The sequence below is a fragment of the Ictidomys tridecemlineatus genome, chromosome 3, assembly GCF_052094955.1.
Source record: "Ictidomys tridecemlineatus isolate mIctTri1 chromosome 3, mIctTri1.hap1, whole genome shotgun sequence".
Lineage (NCBI taxonomy): Eukaryota > Metazoa > Chordata > Mammalia > Rodentia > Sciuridae > Ictidomys > Ictidomys tridecemlineatus.
In genome coordinates, this window is record NC_135479.1 from 57,721,877 (window position 1) to 57,739,872 (window position 17,996).

General features: G+C 34.8%; 1 protein-coding gene across 1 annotated transcript in view; it reads left to right on the top strand.

Moving 5' to 3' along the window:
* The window catches only part of Cox10 (cytochrome c oxidase assembly factor heme A:farnesyltransferase COX10), a 121,693-nt gene that overhangs the window by 30,208 nt on the left and 73,489 nt on the right, over window positions 1–17,996 (top strand). Inside the window, exon 4 of the mRNA XM_005338856.5 lies at window positions 379–503. Coding sequence (XP_005338913.2) covers window positions 379–503 — 125 coding nt within the window. The remainder of the gene's footprint in view (window positions 1–378; window positions 504–17,996) is intronic.

The window sequence follows — 17,996 nt, forward strand, 5'->3', positions numbered from 1 at the left end:
CGTTTTTTGAATAAATAAGTGAATGATTAAATCTGGTTTATTTTTTACTCTGGAGTATAATGGAATTAAAAAGAAGTAATATTTTTCTATAATGTGTTTTTTTTTTTAGCTTTATGGACACAATGCCTTTATTTATTTTTATGCGGTGCTGAGGATCGAACCCAGTACTTCAGACGTGCTAGACAAGCGCTCTACCACTGAGCTATATAGCCCCAGCCCTCTATAATGTGTTTGTAATCAGAAAAATGTGGATTTTTTTTAAATGAAAGATTAACCTGCAGGTAGCATTATTAGTATAATCGGTTGGTTGATATGGAAGATGGCTTGTTGTCTGACTTTTACTTCTAATGCTACATCTTCTCTGTTTCTGCCTTGCAGCTCTAGTTGTAAGCACCACTTCAGCTGGTTTTGCATTGGCTCCAGGACCTTTTGACTGGCCCTGCTTCCTGCTCACTTCTCTTGGAACAGGTCTTTCATCCTGTGCTGCCAACTCCATTAATCAGGTCAGTTTCTTACCTTTCATCTAGATTATGGTATTCTTCCTTTTTCCTGGATAGTAGTAGTATCACATTTTTAAAAATTTTCCCAAATCCTGTACATCAGTGGAAATGCCCTGTGAACTTGTAATACTGGATATGTTTTATGAAATCTCTATGTTACATAACTATTGAGTGTTTTCTTTTGAGGTAAAGATTTTCAAATAGGTTCAGGTTAGAGAGCGGTAGACTACATGCTTGAAATTACCAGAACTTAGAACTTAGAACTTTCTATTCTTAGTGGTATCTTTATCTATTTCAGCTACATTTCCCCTGAGCTCATCATTATGTGCTGTTCTTTCTTAGTTTGATTTTATTGCATTTTAAACCGCCACCATACAAAATAGAATGTCTTCCCTATCTTGTGTGTGTGTGTGTGTGTGTGTATGCGCACACGCACGCACATGTTTGTAGGTAGGTGGGTACTGGGGATTTAACTCAGAGGCATTCTGCATTGTGCTGCATTCCCAGCCTTTTTTATTTTTTATTTTGAGACAGGGTCTTGCTAAATTACCCAGGCTGTCCTCAAACTTACAGTCCTGCCTCAGCCTCCCAAGTTGTTGGGATTACAGGTGTGCATCACCATTGCCTGGCTCAGAATTTATTTTAAAGGAAAATATCCAGCTTAAAAAAATAGTAATTCAGTACTGTTAACTTGGTATAAGGAATCAGGTTATATAAAAAGCTAATTAGTATATTATTTTTAATGGATTCTCCTCTCCCATTATTTTAAACATTTAGATACTTCCAAAATAGTTTTCCCCCACTTGTCACTGTGATGTGCCCTAACACAGTGCCTTTTTCAAAGATACTAGAGTGAAAAAGCTTTGGCTAAAACATAAGGAAAATTGTCTTCCTCACCAGAACACCCAAGTGAAATTGGCACAGTTTTTTTAAATAGGAATTAAAGTTACCAGAAGGAAAATAGCTTAGTTGAATGGATATGTAAGTAGCTAGTTTGCAAAATAAGGGAATTTAATTTGATAGTGCCCAAAATGATTGTGTTTCTATAGTGTATTATCAGTTACTTGGAGAAGAATCAATTTATTTTAAATAAGAGTTTCTTGTTATTTTTATTGTCAAACAGTCTTCTATTCTTCTAGTGAGGTTCAAATGGACCTACCACTTATGATTCTTTCAATAAACTGGATTTATTTTGATATTTTGGATCTAGTCTTCAATTTTTATTTTTATTATTGCCTGTATTTGGGTATAGATCTAAGTTAGGAGAATAAGCTTGGGGCACATTTCTCGTTTCCAGCCTCCTTTTTATAAATTTAGGAGCTGCTTTCATCCTTGAGATACTAATTCCTATCTCTTGTTTAAATTGTACAGATTCAAACAGGATTTTTAAAATAAAAGTATGGGGACTTAAAAATATTCAAACGCTTCAACTGGTTGATAAAACCAAAATATTATTAAAAATAAGAATAAATTTGAGCTACTCTTCCCTACCGTACCCCTTACTGTCTCCAAAAAAAGGCAGCTCAATAATTTTTCATGAAAAAAACAAACTGTCAGTTATAAAGAGAAATTTCCAATCTGGAAAGGAAAAATGAAATGATTTATATTTAGGCAGAAATTCACAAGAACTGAGTATAAGCCAAGGTTTTATACATTTTTAAAGGATTATGTGCTTCAATGGCTGCTTGATTTCATAGTTTATAGAAGCATATTTGTGATGGGGGTGAGTTGGGTTCTGTAAATTTTAAAACTGCTAAGTAAAGCCGCAGACTACATGATGAGATTCTTTCTGTTACCAACAAATTGCAGTGTCTGCCTCTGCTATTAATATTTCCTTAGTTCGGTTTTCCAAGCTCTGCATCCCACTTACACAGCTCTCCTGGTCTCCCTTTGGGACACTTTATCACATTCTTCCACGCACGTGTCGCTCATCCCTCACAGGCCTTGTCAGTGTCATGAGCAATGCTGGATCTTAATCAGTATTCATTTCACAAATGAATTTCTTCCTCTTATGGCCTCCATATTGCTTCTTCCCACTTGTCTTAGGCTCTAATTTTGGAAGCACAATACTTAAAAATTTTTAATTATCCCTAGCATAGTAGAATTCAGTGTTATTATTAAAGTATTAATCAGCTTTCCAAATTATTATATACTCTTCAGTAATGCATTGGAAATATTTTAATTCCAGTGTTATTAGGCAGTCTCATAAATATGAAATAAAGGAACATAAGGCCATTTTCATTAGCACTTTTAAATAGCATTCGTAGAACAAAGAGCACAGGCAACATGGAATTAACAGTGCTTTTGAATAGCAGTTAGGTAAAGACATAGTTTTTAGCATAAAAGAAGAGTTAGTGTTTTTTTCTTAGCTGTGTTCACATTAAAGAATGCATATATGTGGTTGATCTTTTGTAAAAGTCCTTCAGCTTCTAAAAGAATTCTATGGGTAAAAAAATTTCTTTCTGTCCATGTTTATAAAATGTTTCAAAGAACATTTTTTATATATGCTTCATTTGAGCTGTTATTCATTTTAATACTGTTTCTTCTTTGTATCCAACTTCTGTGATCTCTCTGTGAAAGTAGAAAAAATAAAGCTTTGAAAAGCAATTCTTACATTTGTTTTTAAGGAGAGAAAAATGAGATTCAGCTTCTGATTTATGAAGTAGTGACTAGTGCATAAAGAGATATGTATAAGAAACCACTAACACTGAAATGTAAAAATAAATTACATACATGTTTTGTAATATACATGCTTCGTTCAAAACCAAAGTGTGGCTTTAAAGGGGGTATGCCTTCAAAGGATGAAAGCAATCCATAAAATGTTTTTAATTTAGCAACTGAAAGATAAAATGTTATGGGTGGCTTTGACTGTTCAAATCTTGAGAAACAAGTACAAAGTAAATAGAATATATTCAAGTAGAATTAAGACTTCTAAAAATTATCAGACTATTAAAGAATTTTGTTGAGTATTTGGCATAGTAGTGTAATAAGCTGTGTAACTGAGATTATCTTACCTATGTTACTTGTACTAGTGAAACATAAGTAAAATGTTGTATTTATCTGAAGTTTTGCCTTTCACACATAACAGCCCAGTTACTTCAGTTCAAAAATAGTAAATGGAAAATTCCAGAAATATACAATTAAATTAAGAAACTTTGATTGTAGCATATTGTTACGACTGTTTTTATTATTACTTATTGTTGTTAATCTTCTGTTGTGCCTAATTTATAAATTAGGCTTTATCACAGATATATATTTATAGGAAAAACTATAGTATACGTAAGATTGGGTACTGAGTTTTTAGGTATCCATTGGGGGTCTTGGAACATATCCCCTGTAGATAAGGGCAGACAACTGTACATGTTTCTTAAGCAGGGATTATGTCAACAAACGTATACGAATACATATAAACATCAGTAAATATGTTTCTACAGTATGAATTTTAATGGGCCCGTGAAATTCTGTTTTATGGTTATGCTTCAGATTTCTCAACTAATTTTCTATTGTTGTTAACTCTTTTATTCTGTAAATAACACTGCACATTTCTAATTAGTTTTAAAGGACAAATTACTGGAAGTGAAATTCCTGGGAGGAAGGCTACCAGCCAAAGAACATATGAAACTGGTTTAACTTTGGAATGTATGATCTTAACAAGATAATTAATTTCTTACATTCACACAGTGCTGTAGAGTTTATAGACTATGTTTATATAAATCATTCTTTAAACATGACAATCCTGTGAAGTAGGTGACATTATTTCCATTTCTCTTTTTCAAACAATGTCTTTTGGGCCATTGAATTATTTTTTTAACAGGCAACATTTTAAACATTTATTATACAAATGATGTTTTCATTGCAAATCAGTAAGAATATATAGATAAGCAAAAAATAACAGTTACATTTTTATTTTACTTTTCCCCTATGCCAGGTAGTGTTTTGTTGTAGGGTAACAGAGAACAAGCAAAATAGATGCTGTCCAAATAGATGTGCTTTCCAACCTTAACACTCTGAGCAGTTTAGATTGGATGGCTCTTTGTGGTGGGAGACTGTCCAGTGCATTGTGGGATGTTTCCCAGCATCCCCAGCTTCTCTCTGTTGGTAGCAGTAACATCCCTTCCCCAGTTGTGACACTGCAGATGTCTTTAGAAATTGTCAGATATCCCATGGGGACACAAGTCACCCCCAGTTAAGAACCACCTCTTTAATAATTTCTACTTTTTATTTCATTCTGAAATCTTTACCCAGGATCCTGGCTGTAGTTTCTCCTTGTGTAACTACTCATTGATAGCTGGGGTGGTCATGTGTTATACTTTATGCCTTTGTTCTTGGTATAATTATTAAGAATACCCCTTTTACTCAGGTGCCTTAGTGTGGGCGAGGAATTATGGTCTTACTGTTCATAGCTTGTTTATGACTTCATTCTATCAGTATAAATGAGATGTGGTAGAAATATCTTCATATCAAAAGGTGTTTCCTTGAGTTCTGCCTTTTCTTTTCAGTGTGCCCATTGGAGGAGCAGAGATTTCCTGACTATAGCCAAGGTCACGTGGCTTGCCTAATCTTTACCTTGTTTGTAGTTACACCTATACTCTGTTGTCATGCCTAATTGTAATGTGTTTTACACACACACACACACACACACACACACACACACACACACACAAATGACCTTAAAGAATATTTTACATCAATAATTACTCTGCTTTAGTACATTGTTGTAGAATTTTGATGGCTGTTTTGTTTTGTTTTGTTTTGTTTTGTTTGTATCTCTATCTTGTATAATATTCCTGGCAGTTTGTCTTCTCACATGGATGGTTGTCACTAATATCCTAAGGCAGGTGATTGGTGGGCAGCCTGATGATTAGAACTTTATTCTTCATATTAAGCCACAATACCTTTGTTTTGTTTATTTATTTTTATGTAGTGCTGAGGATCAAACCCAGGGCCTCACACATGTTAGGCAAGCACTCTACCACTGAGCCACAACCCCAGCCCCTTCCAATGCATTATTTTCTAACTATGATTAATAGATGTTTGTGGTCTCAGAATATAATTATTCATTTGTATCTCTTCTCTAGAGAACTCTTAACTTCCTTGAAACCAGTGATTATGACTGTAACATATGTATGTATCCATCATCTCTGCTCACAGTATAGCACTTGTAGATTGACATTCTAAAGGAATATGTATAAAAGAGAGAGAAGGGGAAGTAGAAAGAAATGTTAATGACAACAATAATCTCAGCTAATACTTATTTAGCACTTGCTATACACCAAATAATGTTTTAAGAATTTTATATACATTAGATCATTTGTTTGAGCCTAGGCTCATGGGATTTCAAAAAATGGCTCTTTTGAAAGATCAAATAAATGATGAACGAATTCATAATTTAGTCTTAGCTCTAAGAAGAGCCATTGATGTTCTCTGAGACTTTTAGAGAAAATTAGAAGAAAGGCATACAATGTAGTAGAGTTTCAGATCTGAGAGGCAGGTTATAATTAGAAAGCTAAACTTGATAAGAGTATGTTATCTTTGGGATCTAGTGTATCCATAAACGTTGAAGAATTTTTATGAAAGGAAATGAAAGAGATCAAGAGGTGCGAATAAAATGGGGTCAAGAAGAGACATGTTTTTTTGTTTGATACTGACAATACTTGAGAAACTTTCATGGTTGAAATAAGGTAAAAAGGAAGGGCTTTGGATAAAGAGCTCTGAATTATAGGGTAGTTAGGGCAAAAGAAAATCCACAGCCTTTTAAACCCTGACAGGAGAAACAGGTAAAGATTTTTCTGTTTTCCTGGTGAATATGAGATTAATATCTAATGCCTCTTTCCTCATTTTCCCTTTCTCTGATGTTTCTTTTGTTTTGACTATTCAATCTGCCTAGAGCAATAGGAATTGACTTTCATCTTCCATGTTGAACAAACGTAGTTATTAAATTTGGTGTTGTATTCTAGAAGAATAAGACTTACATTAGGGAATACTAGTGATGTGATTTATTGAACACCAGACATGTAAGAAAAATCAATATGTGAAATATATTTTTCTTTTGAATGTTGCGATTTGTTTGACTTTGATGTTTTAACTGATAGGCAACTTGCACTCATTCTCCGGCTTCTGAAGTTCTTAACTTGTGGCTCATTCAGATGATTCAAGTTAGCTACTACACTATACCAGGTTTGCCTAGAGTCTTTTAGTATCATCTGGGAAAGAGTCTCCAACTAAATATGGTTTTTATATAAAAGAAAAATGATGACATTACTGAGCAATGTCAAAAAATGTATTTTAAATGTAGATTTTTTCCTGAATTTATATAACTCCAAATAGTTTCCAAATTACATTTGATTCCACTTTCTGAAATGATCTGTCTAAATGGAGTGAGTTAGGCATTTACTGATAAGCAAAATAACTCCAGGTAAAGTTTTGCCAACAAAGGCAGAGATGATGATAATTTGAACATAATGTTTGTAAACAGTTTTTCTTAATAATTTTTATGTCATGGTTAAGGGGCTGTTATTTGCTTTATAATGATTCTTTTTAATATTTATTTTTTAGTTATAGGTGGACGCAATATCTTTATTTTATTTTTTATGTGGTACTGAGGATCAAACAGTACCTGAGCCACAACCTCAGCCTATATGATTCTTTATAATGATTGGCATTATTCCAGTGTTAGAGTAAAATGAAGCTCAGTGATGTCATTGATCACATATATGAAAATCTTCAAACTGAGACTAGAATCTGTGAACCCAGTTTTTTTGTCCTCTTAATTGAAATGTCCTAGTTCAATCATCACCTTGGAATCAAACTGTTCCCCATAAAGAGTCCTTCCACTAAATGAACTGCTACTGTGTAGACACGGTCATATCTCTGTCTCTAATGAGTTCAGGAAGATTTAAATGTCCTAGTCGAACTAAATGTTCTGTTAATGTCATTTCATATTTTGGAATATGGATTTCCAATTTGGGCTTGATACTACAAAATGTGCATGTATGTAATAATGTCTATTGTATTTTTAATAGAAAAGTTTGCTCTGTTTTTGGCCCATGTCTTCCACACTTACAGAATTTGATTATCTCCCATTTAACCCAAGTTAGGGTCTTAATAAAAGAGAAAAATGTGTTTATTTTTCTCAGTGTATTTTCCTCAGTTTTAAGTTATACAGTTTGAATATTTCTTATCTGAAGTACTTGGAACTGGAATTTTTTTGAGATTTTAGAATATTTGCATGTACATAATAACATCTTGGGGATGGGACCCAATCTAAACAAGAAATTTCATTTACATTTTATATGCATCTTATACACATAGCTTGAAAGTAACTTTATACAATTTTTTAGTGCATCTGTGTTCTGACTGTGACCTATCCCATGCGTTCAGGTGTGGAATTTTCCACTTGTGGCAACATGTTGCAACTTAAAAAATTCTGGATTTTGGAGCATTTTAAATTTTGGATTACAGATTTCCAGTTTGGGCTTACAAACAACAATATGTGCATGTGTAAATATATGTATGTGTTTATTCGAAGTAGATAATATATTTATGTGAATTCTTCATATTTCAGTATGTGGTGATAACTTGTGACCAGCAGCCATTATTGATTTTTGCAGTGTTTATAAGCATTATGGAATTGTATGTGTAACTGGGGTAAATCAAAAGACATTGTTGGTTCAAGTTGATAAATCAAAAAGGTAGATATTTAGTTGATACACAATGGAAATAATACCAATATGGATTTGGGAAGCTAGGATTCCTGGCTTGTGTCTCTAGGGTAATGTGTTGTGATAAAATCTGATTTGGGTGGCTTGGAAATTTGCTTCCTTCCTAGATATCTCTCCTTTGCCTCCATCTAGTAGAGGTCAAGCTGAGTTTCTTTCCAAATTATTTCCCCCCCCCCCAATCTTCAGTCGTGATTTGCCTTTCCTGATTTCTGAATCCCATTAGCTTGTTGTTTCTCCACTCTGAACCACATACTCCCTTTCCTTTTTTCTGGGTTAGATTGACTCTTGGTTGACTGATGACACTGATGGAGAAAAGGACTGCATGGCTGATCCCTGGGAGGCTGCATAGTTCCTTTCCTTATCCCATACTCACTATCCTTGCCTTAGTGACAGTCTGTTTTTTAAGATTTCATCATGAACATTCTTGAGGCCTCCATCTATATTTATACTTTAAAATTGGAGCTATTGGATGATTCTGAATTCCATGCAGGATCCCAGATATTGAAAGGAATTGGGGTGTGAGAGATTGGAGGGGACAGACAGTGTGGCAGATGTCATTTGTGCATCTTTAACCCTCATTAACTTTTGGGAATTCTTTGTCTGTTGCTCTAACTAGTGATGAAACACAGACTGGCTTTAGGCAAGCTTTTAGACATTTAAAATTTGTGTGTGATTAAGTAAATCCTAAAATTCACATTTTCATGACCACTCAGTCCTGTCTTATTGATTTGCTAAGAAGTTTTAGAAAATATTGTTTGTCAAGAAGGGGAAATTACTTACCTGTGTGATTAATCTTAAGGAAAATTTCACTCTGGCATTTCCTTCAGATCCTATGCCAGATTTCTCCCGGAAGCAGTGATCACAGGGGGAACAAAGAAATTCTAAAGGATTTGAATGATGGAATGTAGAGATAGGATGGAACAAAAGAGAAATTTTGGTAGTTAATAAGATTTATGTATCCATATACCTTAAAATATACTGTGTAACCTTAAAATACTAATAGACAGATTTAGCTTTTATTCAATTGGAGTTTCTTAAATGCTAAAAGAATATGTATCTACTAGCTTATAAGAAAGAAAGCTACCACTGAAATAAAAATCTAATGGAATATCCTAACATTTTTATTATTGTAAATCTGAATAAAATTATGGTTCTTCTGTTATTGCTTTGGACAAAAATATAGATGAAAATTTAGAAAATGCCGTTGTGTACATTATTGTCCACTAGGTGAAATAAATAAGGATTAAACAGTGCTGTACATAATTTCCTTAAATAGCTAGCTGAAGATAGTTTGGATAAAGATCCTTCCTCTAGTGTTATTGATGTCTTCTATTAATTTAAATAATAAAGATTGAACATAACTTCTGATTTTAAGAATATAAATGTATCTCAAGATCAGAGTCTCAGTATAAAAGTTTTCAGGAATTTGTAAATAAGAACATCAGTAAAGGACTTCACTGGATTCCCTCCATGATTTTTACTTATTTTTAAGTGAATGACTGACCAAATGGCTAAATAGATTGAATACACAGAAAGATGATATCTGTGGTTAGTCTTAAACACAGAGTTATGGACAGTCCCCTAATCCCAAGCCTAATATGTTTTCCCAAAGGAGGAAAAATAGAAATTTCTTTTTATAACAGATAGATGGTCAACTATCTCAAGTACCTCTAGCATAAGTCAAGTCAGATTACATTAGAAATGACCCCTTTTATAAGTACTTAGTGAACATTCAGCCATTAGGACTGTATTTTAATGCCTTTGAAAGGCAGGAAATGTTACTGAACTAGTTTCTACTTGCACAGAATTTTATTTATTCTGCTTAGCTCAAGTTAAAACCATTGAGGTGGGGAAAGGCTGGGGAATGCCCTCCTGGCATTCACCTGCCTATTGGAAAGCAATTCTGATTTGCGGAGGACCAGAACGCAGAATGTCCTTAAGTAGTAGAAAGTATAAATGTGCTTTGTGGCTGTTTTCTTGAAAACTATTTTCTAAGAGAATTCTTGTACATTTATTTGTTCCTTTGCTAGGGATAAAGATAATTGTTCCTTTCTAATCAGTTCATATGCCAATAGAGGAAGACCAAGCAAAGTGTAGGGAGTTGTCAATTCCACCTGTGGAGGTCAAGAGAAGTGACCAGACTATCAAAAGGTTGGATGGGGGTTTATTAGGAAGGTGAATTTGGCCTGAAAAGTGAAGACCCAGAAATGTGAACTTGTATTTGTACACAGGAAGACCTGTTGGAGTTGCAGACATTGCAATGCAGCAGAAGCAGAGGTACAAGGTGGGCAGGGTACCAGGAGAGACTTGGATAAGGAAGTAGCAAGGGCAGGTCATGAGGGGCTTCCTCGGCCTCATTTAGCAGCTAGACTCACACTGTAGATGTGAAGCAACCATTGGTAGATTTTTTGTAAGGTTGTAATGCAGGTACTGACTTTCTCTTACTCTTAAGATTAAGAGCCTTACTTAAAACCTACCAGTGGTTGCTTAATATGTACAAGATAAGTCTGGTTGCTTTTTAAAAATATATATATATAGGTAAGAGGCCCTTTACGATCTGCCCCTCCTTCTTCCTTAACCAAATCACTTGTGGTATCCTCCTTATTAGATTAAAATATTCTAACTTTGACCTACAAATTCAGCATGGCCTGTTTCTTCTCAAGCCTCATCTCTTTCCTTTGCCTGTGTCTGAACTAAAGGGACTATCTTAATTGCAGCTAAAGTTTGTCCATTCAAAAGACATTTCCTAAGCTCCCACTATGTTCCAGGCATGGTGTTGGGTGTGGAGATACAGACAGGTCACTGCAGTCTTTGTAGCTTATAGCAGAAGAGTAATATGTGGACCGAGAATATATTAACAAAGAAATATCAAGCAGGGACTGGCATGGTGATGAAAATTGAGTCGGATAATGTGATAGCATCAGGTCCTTGGAGAAGGCATCCCTGACACCCTGCCCCCAAACCATGCAGCTCGTCCTCTTATGTCACGATAATACAGCATTTCTTCATAATGCTTTTCTAAATCTATAAATGTAACTTTCATTGTTTCACTTTGTAAGTGTTTGGAGGTTGTCTTCTCTATGTGATTATAAGCTCAGCAAGGGTAGGGACCAAGTCTGTTTACTTATGTGCCAAGAGAGGTGTGCACATATGAGGGCTTGGAGAACAGGAGATGCTTACCCATCCCCACTGATTTCATCTGAGCCAGACTAGCTGCAAAGCTCTACTTGCCATTTATCTATGGCTTTGGACAGTTGACTTAACTTCAGTGAACCTGAGATTTCTCATCTATAAACAGATGAGGTGGTTGAGGGAATGAAATTATATACATTTAGTATTGAAGGGGATCGGGATATGCTACTTTGGCACAAGAATTATTTTGATCTGAGGGCATTTTGAGTTCCTCCAATTTCTTATCAGCCTAAAAGCAGAGCCTCCCAAAAGAACTTAGTTGTCAGAAATTCCTTCCCTTGGAGTAAGTGTAATCTTCTTAGAGAAAGGTGGGTACAACATCCAGATAGACATTAGTAACAAAGGATCATATATCCCATCTATTTTTCTAAGGACTCATTTATCTTTCCTAAACTTTATTTGCTCTTTCTTAAGTGGTTTCCTGTCTTTTCCTATTAAAATGCATATGAGCTTTTAAAATTCACCACTCTTCTGGGTATTCACTTCTTTCTGCAGTGTACAAAAAAACTTAAATAAATGTATATGTTTTTTCTCCTGTTAATGTGTTGATTATCATTTTAATTCACAATCATTTTAATTCATAAGACCCCCAGTCACTGAACCTGATAGTGTAAAAATTCCTACAGCTAAGAAAAGCATGCAGTTATGTTGTCATTACTATTTATTAATAAAAAGTTATTGAATCAGGACAGGAAGTGGGGAACTTTCAACAATAAAGTAGTAAGGTCTTAAGAGCTTGAAGAAGAATTATTAGCAGAAAATTTGAGTAGAAAGGACTTGGCCATTAGTTAATTCTCCTAGTGGGAAAAAAGAAAGAAATATTAAATCATTTTTATATCTCCAATGTGTTAAATAGATGGATAGAGTGTTGTTCATTGAAGGAGGAAATAATAAAAAAGAGCAAGTCTTGGTGAAGAAATAATAACTTGGTTTGGGGTTTTCTTTTTTTGAGGGTTTTATAAGTTTGCTGCTGATTTTGATACATACAGGTGGTAAAGATGAATACGGGCAATTATTGGGTTTTATAGGAGATTTTTACAGACCAGTGTTACCAGAGTCATAAAAACTGATACCACACAGGAGGTGGTTGCAATGCCAAGCACATGGGTATGCTTGGGGGATGGAAGAAGGGACAGGGAGTAGAATAGACTTGAAGACTAAAGACAGAACTAAGAGGCTCAAATCTTGACACTTTTGGTAATTTCTTTGATGAGCAAAATTTAAAAAAATAATTGCACAAATAAAATGCAAGTCAGGGTAGAGAAGCTTGAATGAGTCAACTCAGAATAAAATCCAAAGTCCCTGCCTCCAGCGCTCTCCATGGTCTTTCAGCCATAGCTACTGCAGTTCTTCTGACACCTTTACCCTCTTTACTCCAGCCATACTGGCTACCTTGCCATACTGGCTACCCCAACCCAATAAGAACTCTCCTGCTCGAGGACCTGCCTTCTCACACAGACATTCACGAGGTCTTCATTCAAATCTCTGCTGAGATGTCATCTCTGAGATGCAGGGCACACTGACATTCTTTGGACTCCTATCCCTCTCTTCTGACGTTTGTTGTTGTTCATTGTCTGTTTCCTCCACTAGAATTCCAGCTCTGTGAGATCAGAGACTTGGTTTTATGCATTATTCTTTCCTTATTGCCTCAAACCCTGTCTGGTTCACAGTAGGAGCTCAACAGATAAATGAGTACGTAAATAATCAGTGCTGTTTAATGGGGGAAACAGGCTTCAATCACGAAATTGCACAGATAAGTGTAAAACTTCAACTGAGATAAGTAATAAGACATTGCGGGCACGAAGAAGGGGAACCTAACTTCCCCATGAGGAAGAAGTCTGAGATCATTGATGCAGAGTGGAAGCCCAAAGTGGAAACCTCTGCTTGGCCTTCATTTCTCATTGTGCTCTTCCTGTCTATGGCTTCCTGGGGTGAGGAAGAAATTCTTTGGGTTCTGTGGACCTCCCATTTACATTATTTGGTTTGTAGAAGTGCCCTTGCTTTTGTAGAGAATGGTTATAGACAAGCTTTAGAAATTAGATCTTTTTTTTTTTAATAAGTTGTTCCCTGGTCTCAAGGAACCCTCCTCACTTCCTCTTGATGGCATTTTTAAGTCTCCCATCTCTTCTAAGCCTATATTCCTTGCTGTGTTAGGGACTTGTGGTGATGATGGGTTGGAGTCCAAGGCCCTCTGATCAATGGGAGCAGCTGCTCTGACTGGCCTTGGTAAATACAGGCCCAGTGATGCTGGAACCTCTGGTTTTTCAATACAAATGACATTTGGATTTTCATATGGAATGTCATGATTTAAAATTTGGAGCAGTTTTTCCAAACACTGCGTACTAAATAAAATCTGTCAGTGAGTTGAATTTGCCATGAGATCCCTGTCCCCCATTTCTAGCTTTTGAAATAAGACATACAATTTTTACATTATCATTTACAAGAAGAAAAAAAAGGAAAACAAGGGGCTGGGGATGTAGCTTGTAGCTAGCTCTGGGGTAGAGTACTTGTCCAGCAAGTGAGAAGCCATTGTTTCAATTCACAACAACACAAGAGAAAGGAAGGAAGGAAAAGAAAGGTCTTTCTTCTGAGAAGAGAATTCTTCACAACTAAATTGTGGATTATAGTTTTTTCAATTTATTTTTATGTTTAAAAAAGTGATACCCTAAAATCTTAGCTTATATAGAATCAAGGTATGTACACTGAACGTTAGCTCATTAAGCTGTTAGCTTTCTTGAACGTGTAGGTCTTCTTAAACTATATACCATAGAAGAGCTCATTATTTTTAAATTTAAAAAGAGGGTGAAGGGAGGATATTACTGCTTTAACATTCAGAAGGTGAAGTCAAGGAGGGTCAACTCAAAATTGCTTCAAGGAACACCTGGAAATTGCAAATGTGTTCACAATTATTTCTGTACTTGATGGTGTTATGTTTCAGAAAGTGCCATTAATTGTGATAGAGTAACACAGAGTTCTTTGTGAAATTTAAATCCATTGAATATCAGCACCTTCAAAGACAATAAAAATTCTAGCCTGCATTTATCTATTCCCATGTGAGAAGTTATTACAATGTATATTGTATCATTCCGCATGAAATTCTTTGGCTTAATCGTCTCTCATTTATAGTCCTTGTCTGAGGTCTGTATTCCATTTTGCAGTTGTCAAACAGCTATCAAATTAAAACACCACATCCTAAAGTTAATTTATATTTTGTGTCATTCCATATCAGTATATTTCTTGACTTGAGTATCTAAAAAGTTATTTCTTAATTATTCTTTCTCTTAGTTATTATATTTTTTTCCACAATGTCCACAAGTACATTAAATATGATGTTCTGAATATCTTCATTATTTTCTAACTAGAGTTTTAAAAAATTCACTCGAACTTTTAAAAAACACCTGAATTAGACGTTTAGCCTGTTATTTCCACTGTACCTTTTTCAAGAAGCAAAAACCAAATAACTTAATGTCATCCTTATTTTCATTATCATTCTTATTTTCCTCTTTAGTTTAACATTGTTTATACAAGCTGAAGTCTCCATAGCAATTGAATATAGAATTCTTAATTGCTTTCTAAATGTCAGTATTTGTTAGTATAATAGTAAAAAAATTCGGCATTCATTTTTAATAACTCATTGATCAAAGAACTATTCTGGTTATGCTATTGATGTTTTACTACAAAGCATCTCAAGTTGCCAGTGGGTGACATTAACGTTGTAATCCTGTGTAAAAGAAGTCCGTCCCTGAGGTATCTGGTGAATACTTTAGATTTAAGTAATTTGTTGAAAGAATGACAGTTGTATGCTTATATAATTCTTAGTTATTAGATAGAAAGTACCTAAAATTGATATCCTTAAATTATGATAATTAGGAATTTCTATGTAATAGTACAAAAACATTTCCATATTAGTCTATTTACCCTTTTACACTAAGGTCGTTTTAATCAATATTTGTTTAGTACTTGCTTTTCATAAACTTATAAGTTAGACTTTGATTTAACCTTTTCTTGTTTTAGACACATTGTCCTTTGTGATTTCTTAGCTCCTTGTATTTTTTTTCTGTGACATCATTTATTAAATTGCACTTTCATTAGGTTTTTACATATCTGAATATTCCATTAGCCTATGAGCCCCTCTTTGATTAGAAAGGCATATTTTATTTTAATCCCTAGTACCTGACAAATAGGTTCTTAGTGAATGGTTCTTGAATAAGTGAATGAGAAAGTAGACAGGAATAAGAACATAAATCAAACAGTTAAAAGAGCCTGAACTTGGTGTAACTTTGTCCCTTTGTTATTCTAACTTCATCAAAGCTGTCATTTCAAAACGTAATTACATTTTATGATGTACAGAGAACAATCCTATTGTTTGTACACATTTTCCTGGAAATTTTAATAGTCAACTTTGAAAGGATTAGCACTGAGATTATAATAAAACAAGTTGAATTAAATTTGGGAAATATCAAGGGATCAGATAAAACAAGCAAAAGTTAATGGCAATGTGAAAGTTATTTATAACAGCAAATTAGGTTTTTCATACAATAATAAAATTGTGCATTAATCTTAGTCATTCAAAGGTTTTTAAAAATTATTCTTCATTAATTGGAATTCAAGCGATTTGATGGTAGAGTTTTAAGTTACGTGCTCTATGTGCGTACAGCAAATAGCTTTTAGTGCAAATGTATTCCAGTGATATGTTTCCTCTTCAGAAACTTCACTACCAAAAGAAAAAAAAAATACAAAGTTCAGAAACCCAGACTCTCTGTATATCTCACTGCCTATCAGCAGCTGCACCTGGATTTCACCAAGATACCAGAAGGGTTACATGTCTAAAACTGAACTTCTAATCTTTCCCTAAAATATGCTCAGACTTCCATTACAATAGCTGCTCATTTGCTCAGGCCAGAAACTAAGCTGATTGTGTCCACAAACATATTCTAGTTGTGGAAGATGGGAGAAATTGCTAGAGGATGGTTAGATTCTCCAGCCAATTCTTGCAGCCCACCACCTTTGTCTCTGGCTGGGTTGTTGTAATAACCTCCTTGGTGATGTTGCTACTTCTGCCTTGCTTTCTACAGTGTTCCCAGGACAACATCTAAAACAGCAACAACTACAAACGTGAGATCCCCTCCTCTAGTTAAAACCTCGCAGGGACTTCCCAGGCCCTGTGTGAACATTCTATCATCCACTCTCAACTCCTGCTTCTGCACAGCCTGGCAGAAAATTGATTTACATTAAGTTTTGAGAAAAGGAATATGGTCCTGTGCTTTTATATGTATAAATTACAAATACGTATTAAAATTTAATTTTAATTGCTATGATTGTTCTGTCATGCCTTTTATCTACTTAAATAAAATATTTTATTTTAATGCAAATTAAAACTACACCAGTATTTCACCTCACTCCAATCAGAATGGCAGTTATCAAGAATATCAGTAACAGTAAACATTTGAGGATATGAGGAAAAGTGTGCATTCATTAATTGCTGGTGGAACTGCAGATTTGTGCAACCACTATGGAGATTCCTCAAAAAACTAGGAATAGTTTGACCCAGTTATACCACTCTTCAGTATAAATCCAAAGGATTTTAAATCAGCATACTGCAATGACACATCCACATCAATGTTTATAGCAGCTCAATGTATAATATCTAAGCTATGAGAACCAATCTAGGTGTCTTTCAACAGATGAAAGGATAAGATATACACACACACACACACACAATGGGATATTATTCAGCCATAAAGAGGAATGAAATGACAGCATTTGTCAGTAAATAGATGGAACTGAAGACTGTTGTGCTAAGTGAAATAAGCCAGTCCCAAAAAACCGAGAGCCAGATGTGCTCTTTTACATGTGCATGCTAACAACAAACAAGGGGTCAGGGTGGCAAGGAGAAGAAGTTCAATGGATTAGACAAAAGGAAAGGAAGGGAAGGGAAGGGGGATAGGAATAGGAAAGACAGTGAAATGAACCTGACATAACTTTCCTATGTTCATGTATGAATATACTACAGTGAATCTTGACATCATGTACATCCACAGGGGGATCCTAATTAGAATAATACATACTCCATGTTTGTATAAATACTTCAAAATAGACTCTACTGTCATGTATAACTACAAAGAACAAGATATTTTCTTTTAAAATTATATGCAAGAGTTTTTTTTTCCTGTAATAAAGACATTACTGCTTTGTTACAAATGCTTTTCTGAGCCTGTCCTTTACTGTAATCTGTATTTATGTTTGTGTTGTTTTAGGATGTATGGGAGCCCTACATTTGTAAATATAAAGGCTGTTTTTTGTAATGGTTTTTCTTGGTAAAGATCACTAGAAAAATCATCTTAAGGCCTGGGGATATAGCTCAGTTGGTAGAGTGTTTGCCTCATATGCACAAGGCCCTGGGTTCAATCCCTGGCACCACACACACACACACACACACACAAATCATCTTAATTTGTGGACTTAAAATATGAGGTGGTGATATAATTTAATTCAATACTAAATTGTAATTTTTTTTATCCAATGATCATTTCTAAAGGCCACACTTATAATAGGCTATATTCTATTTTGGTTTTATTGCTGC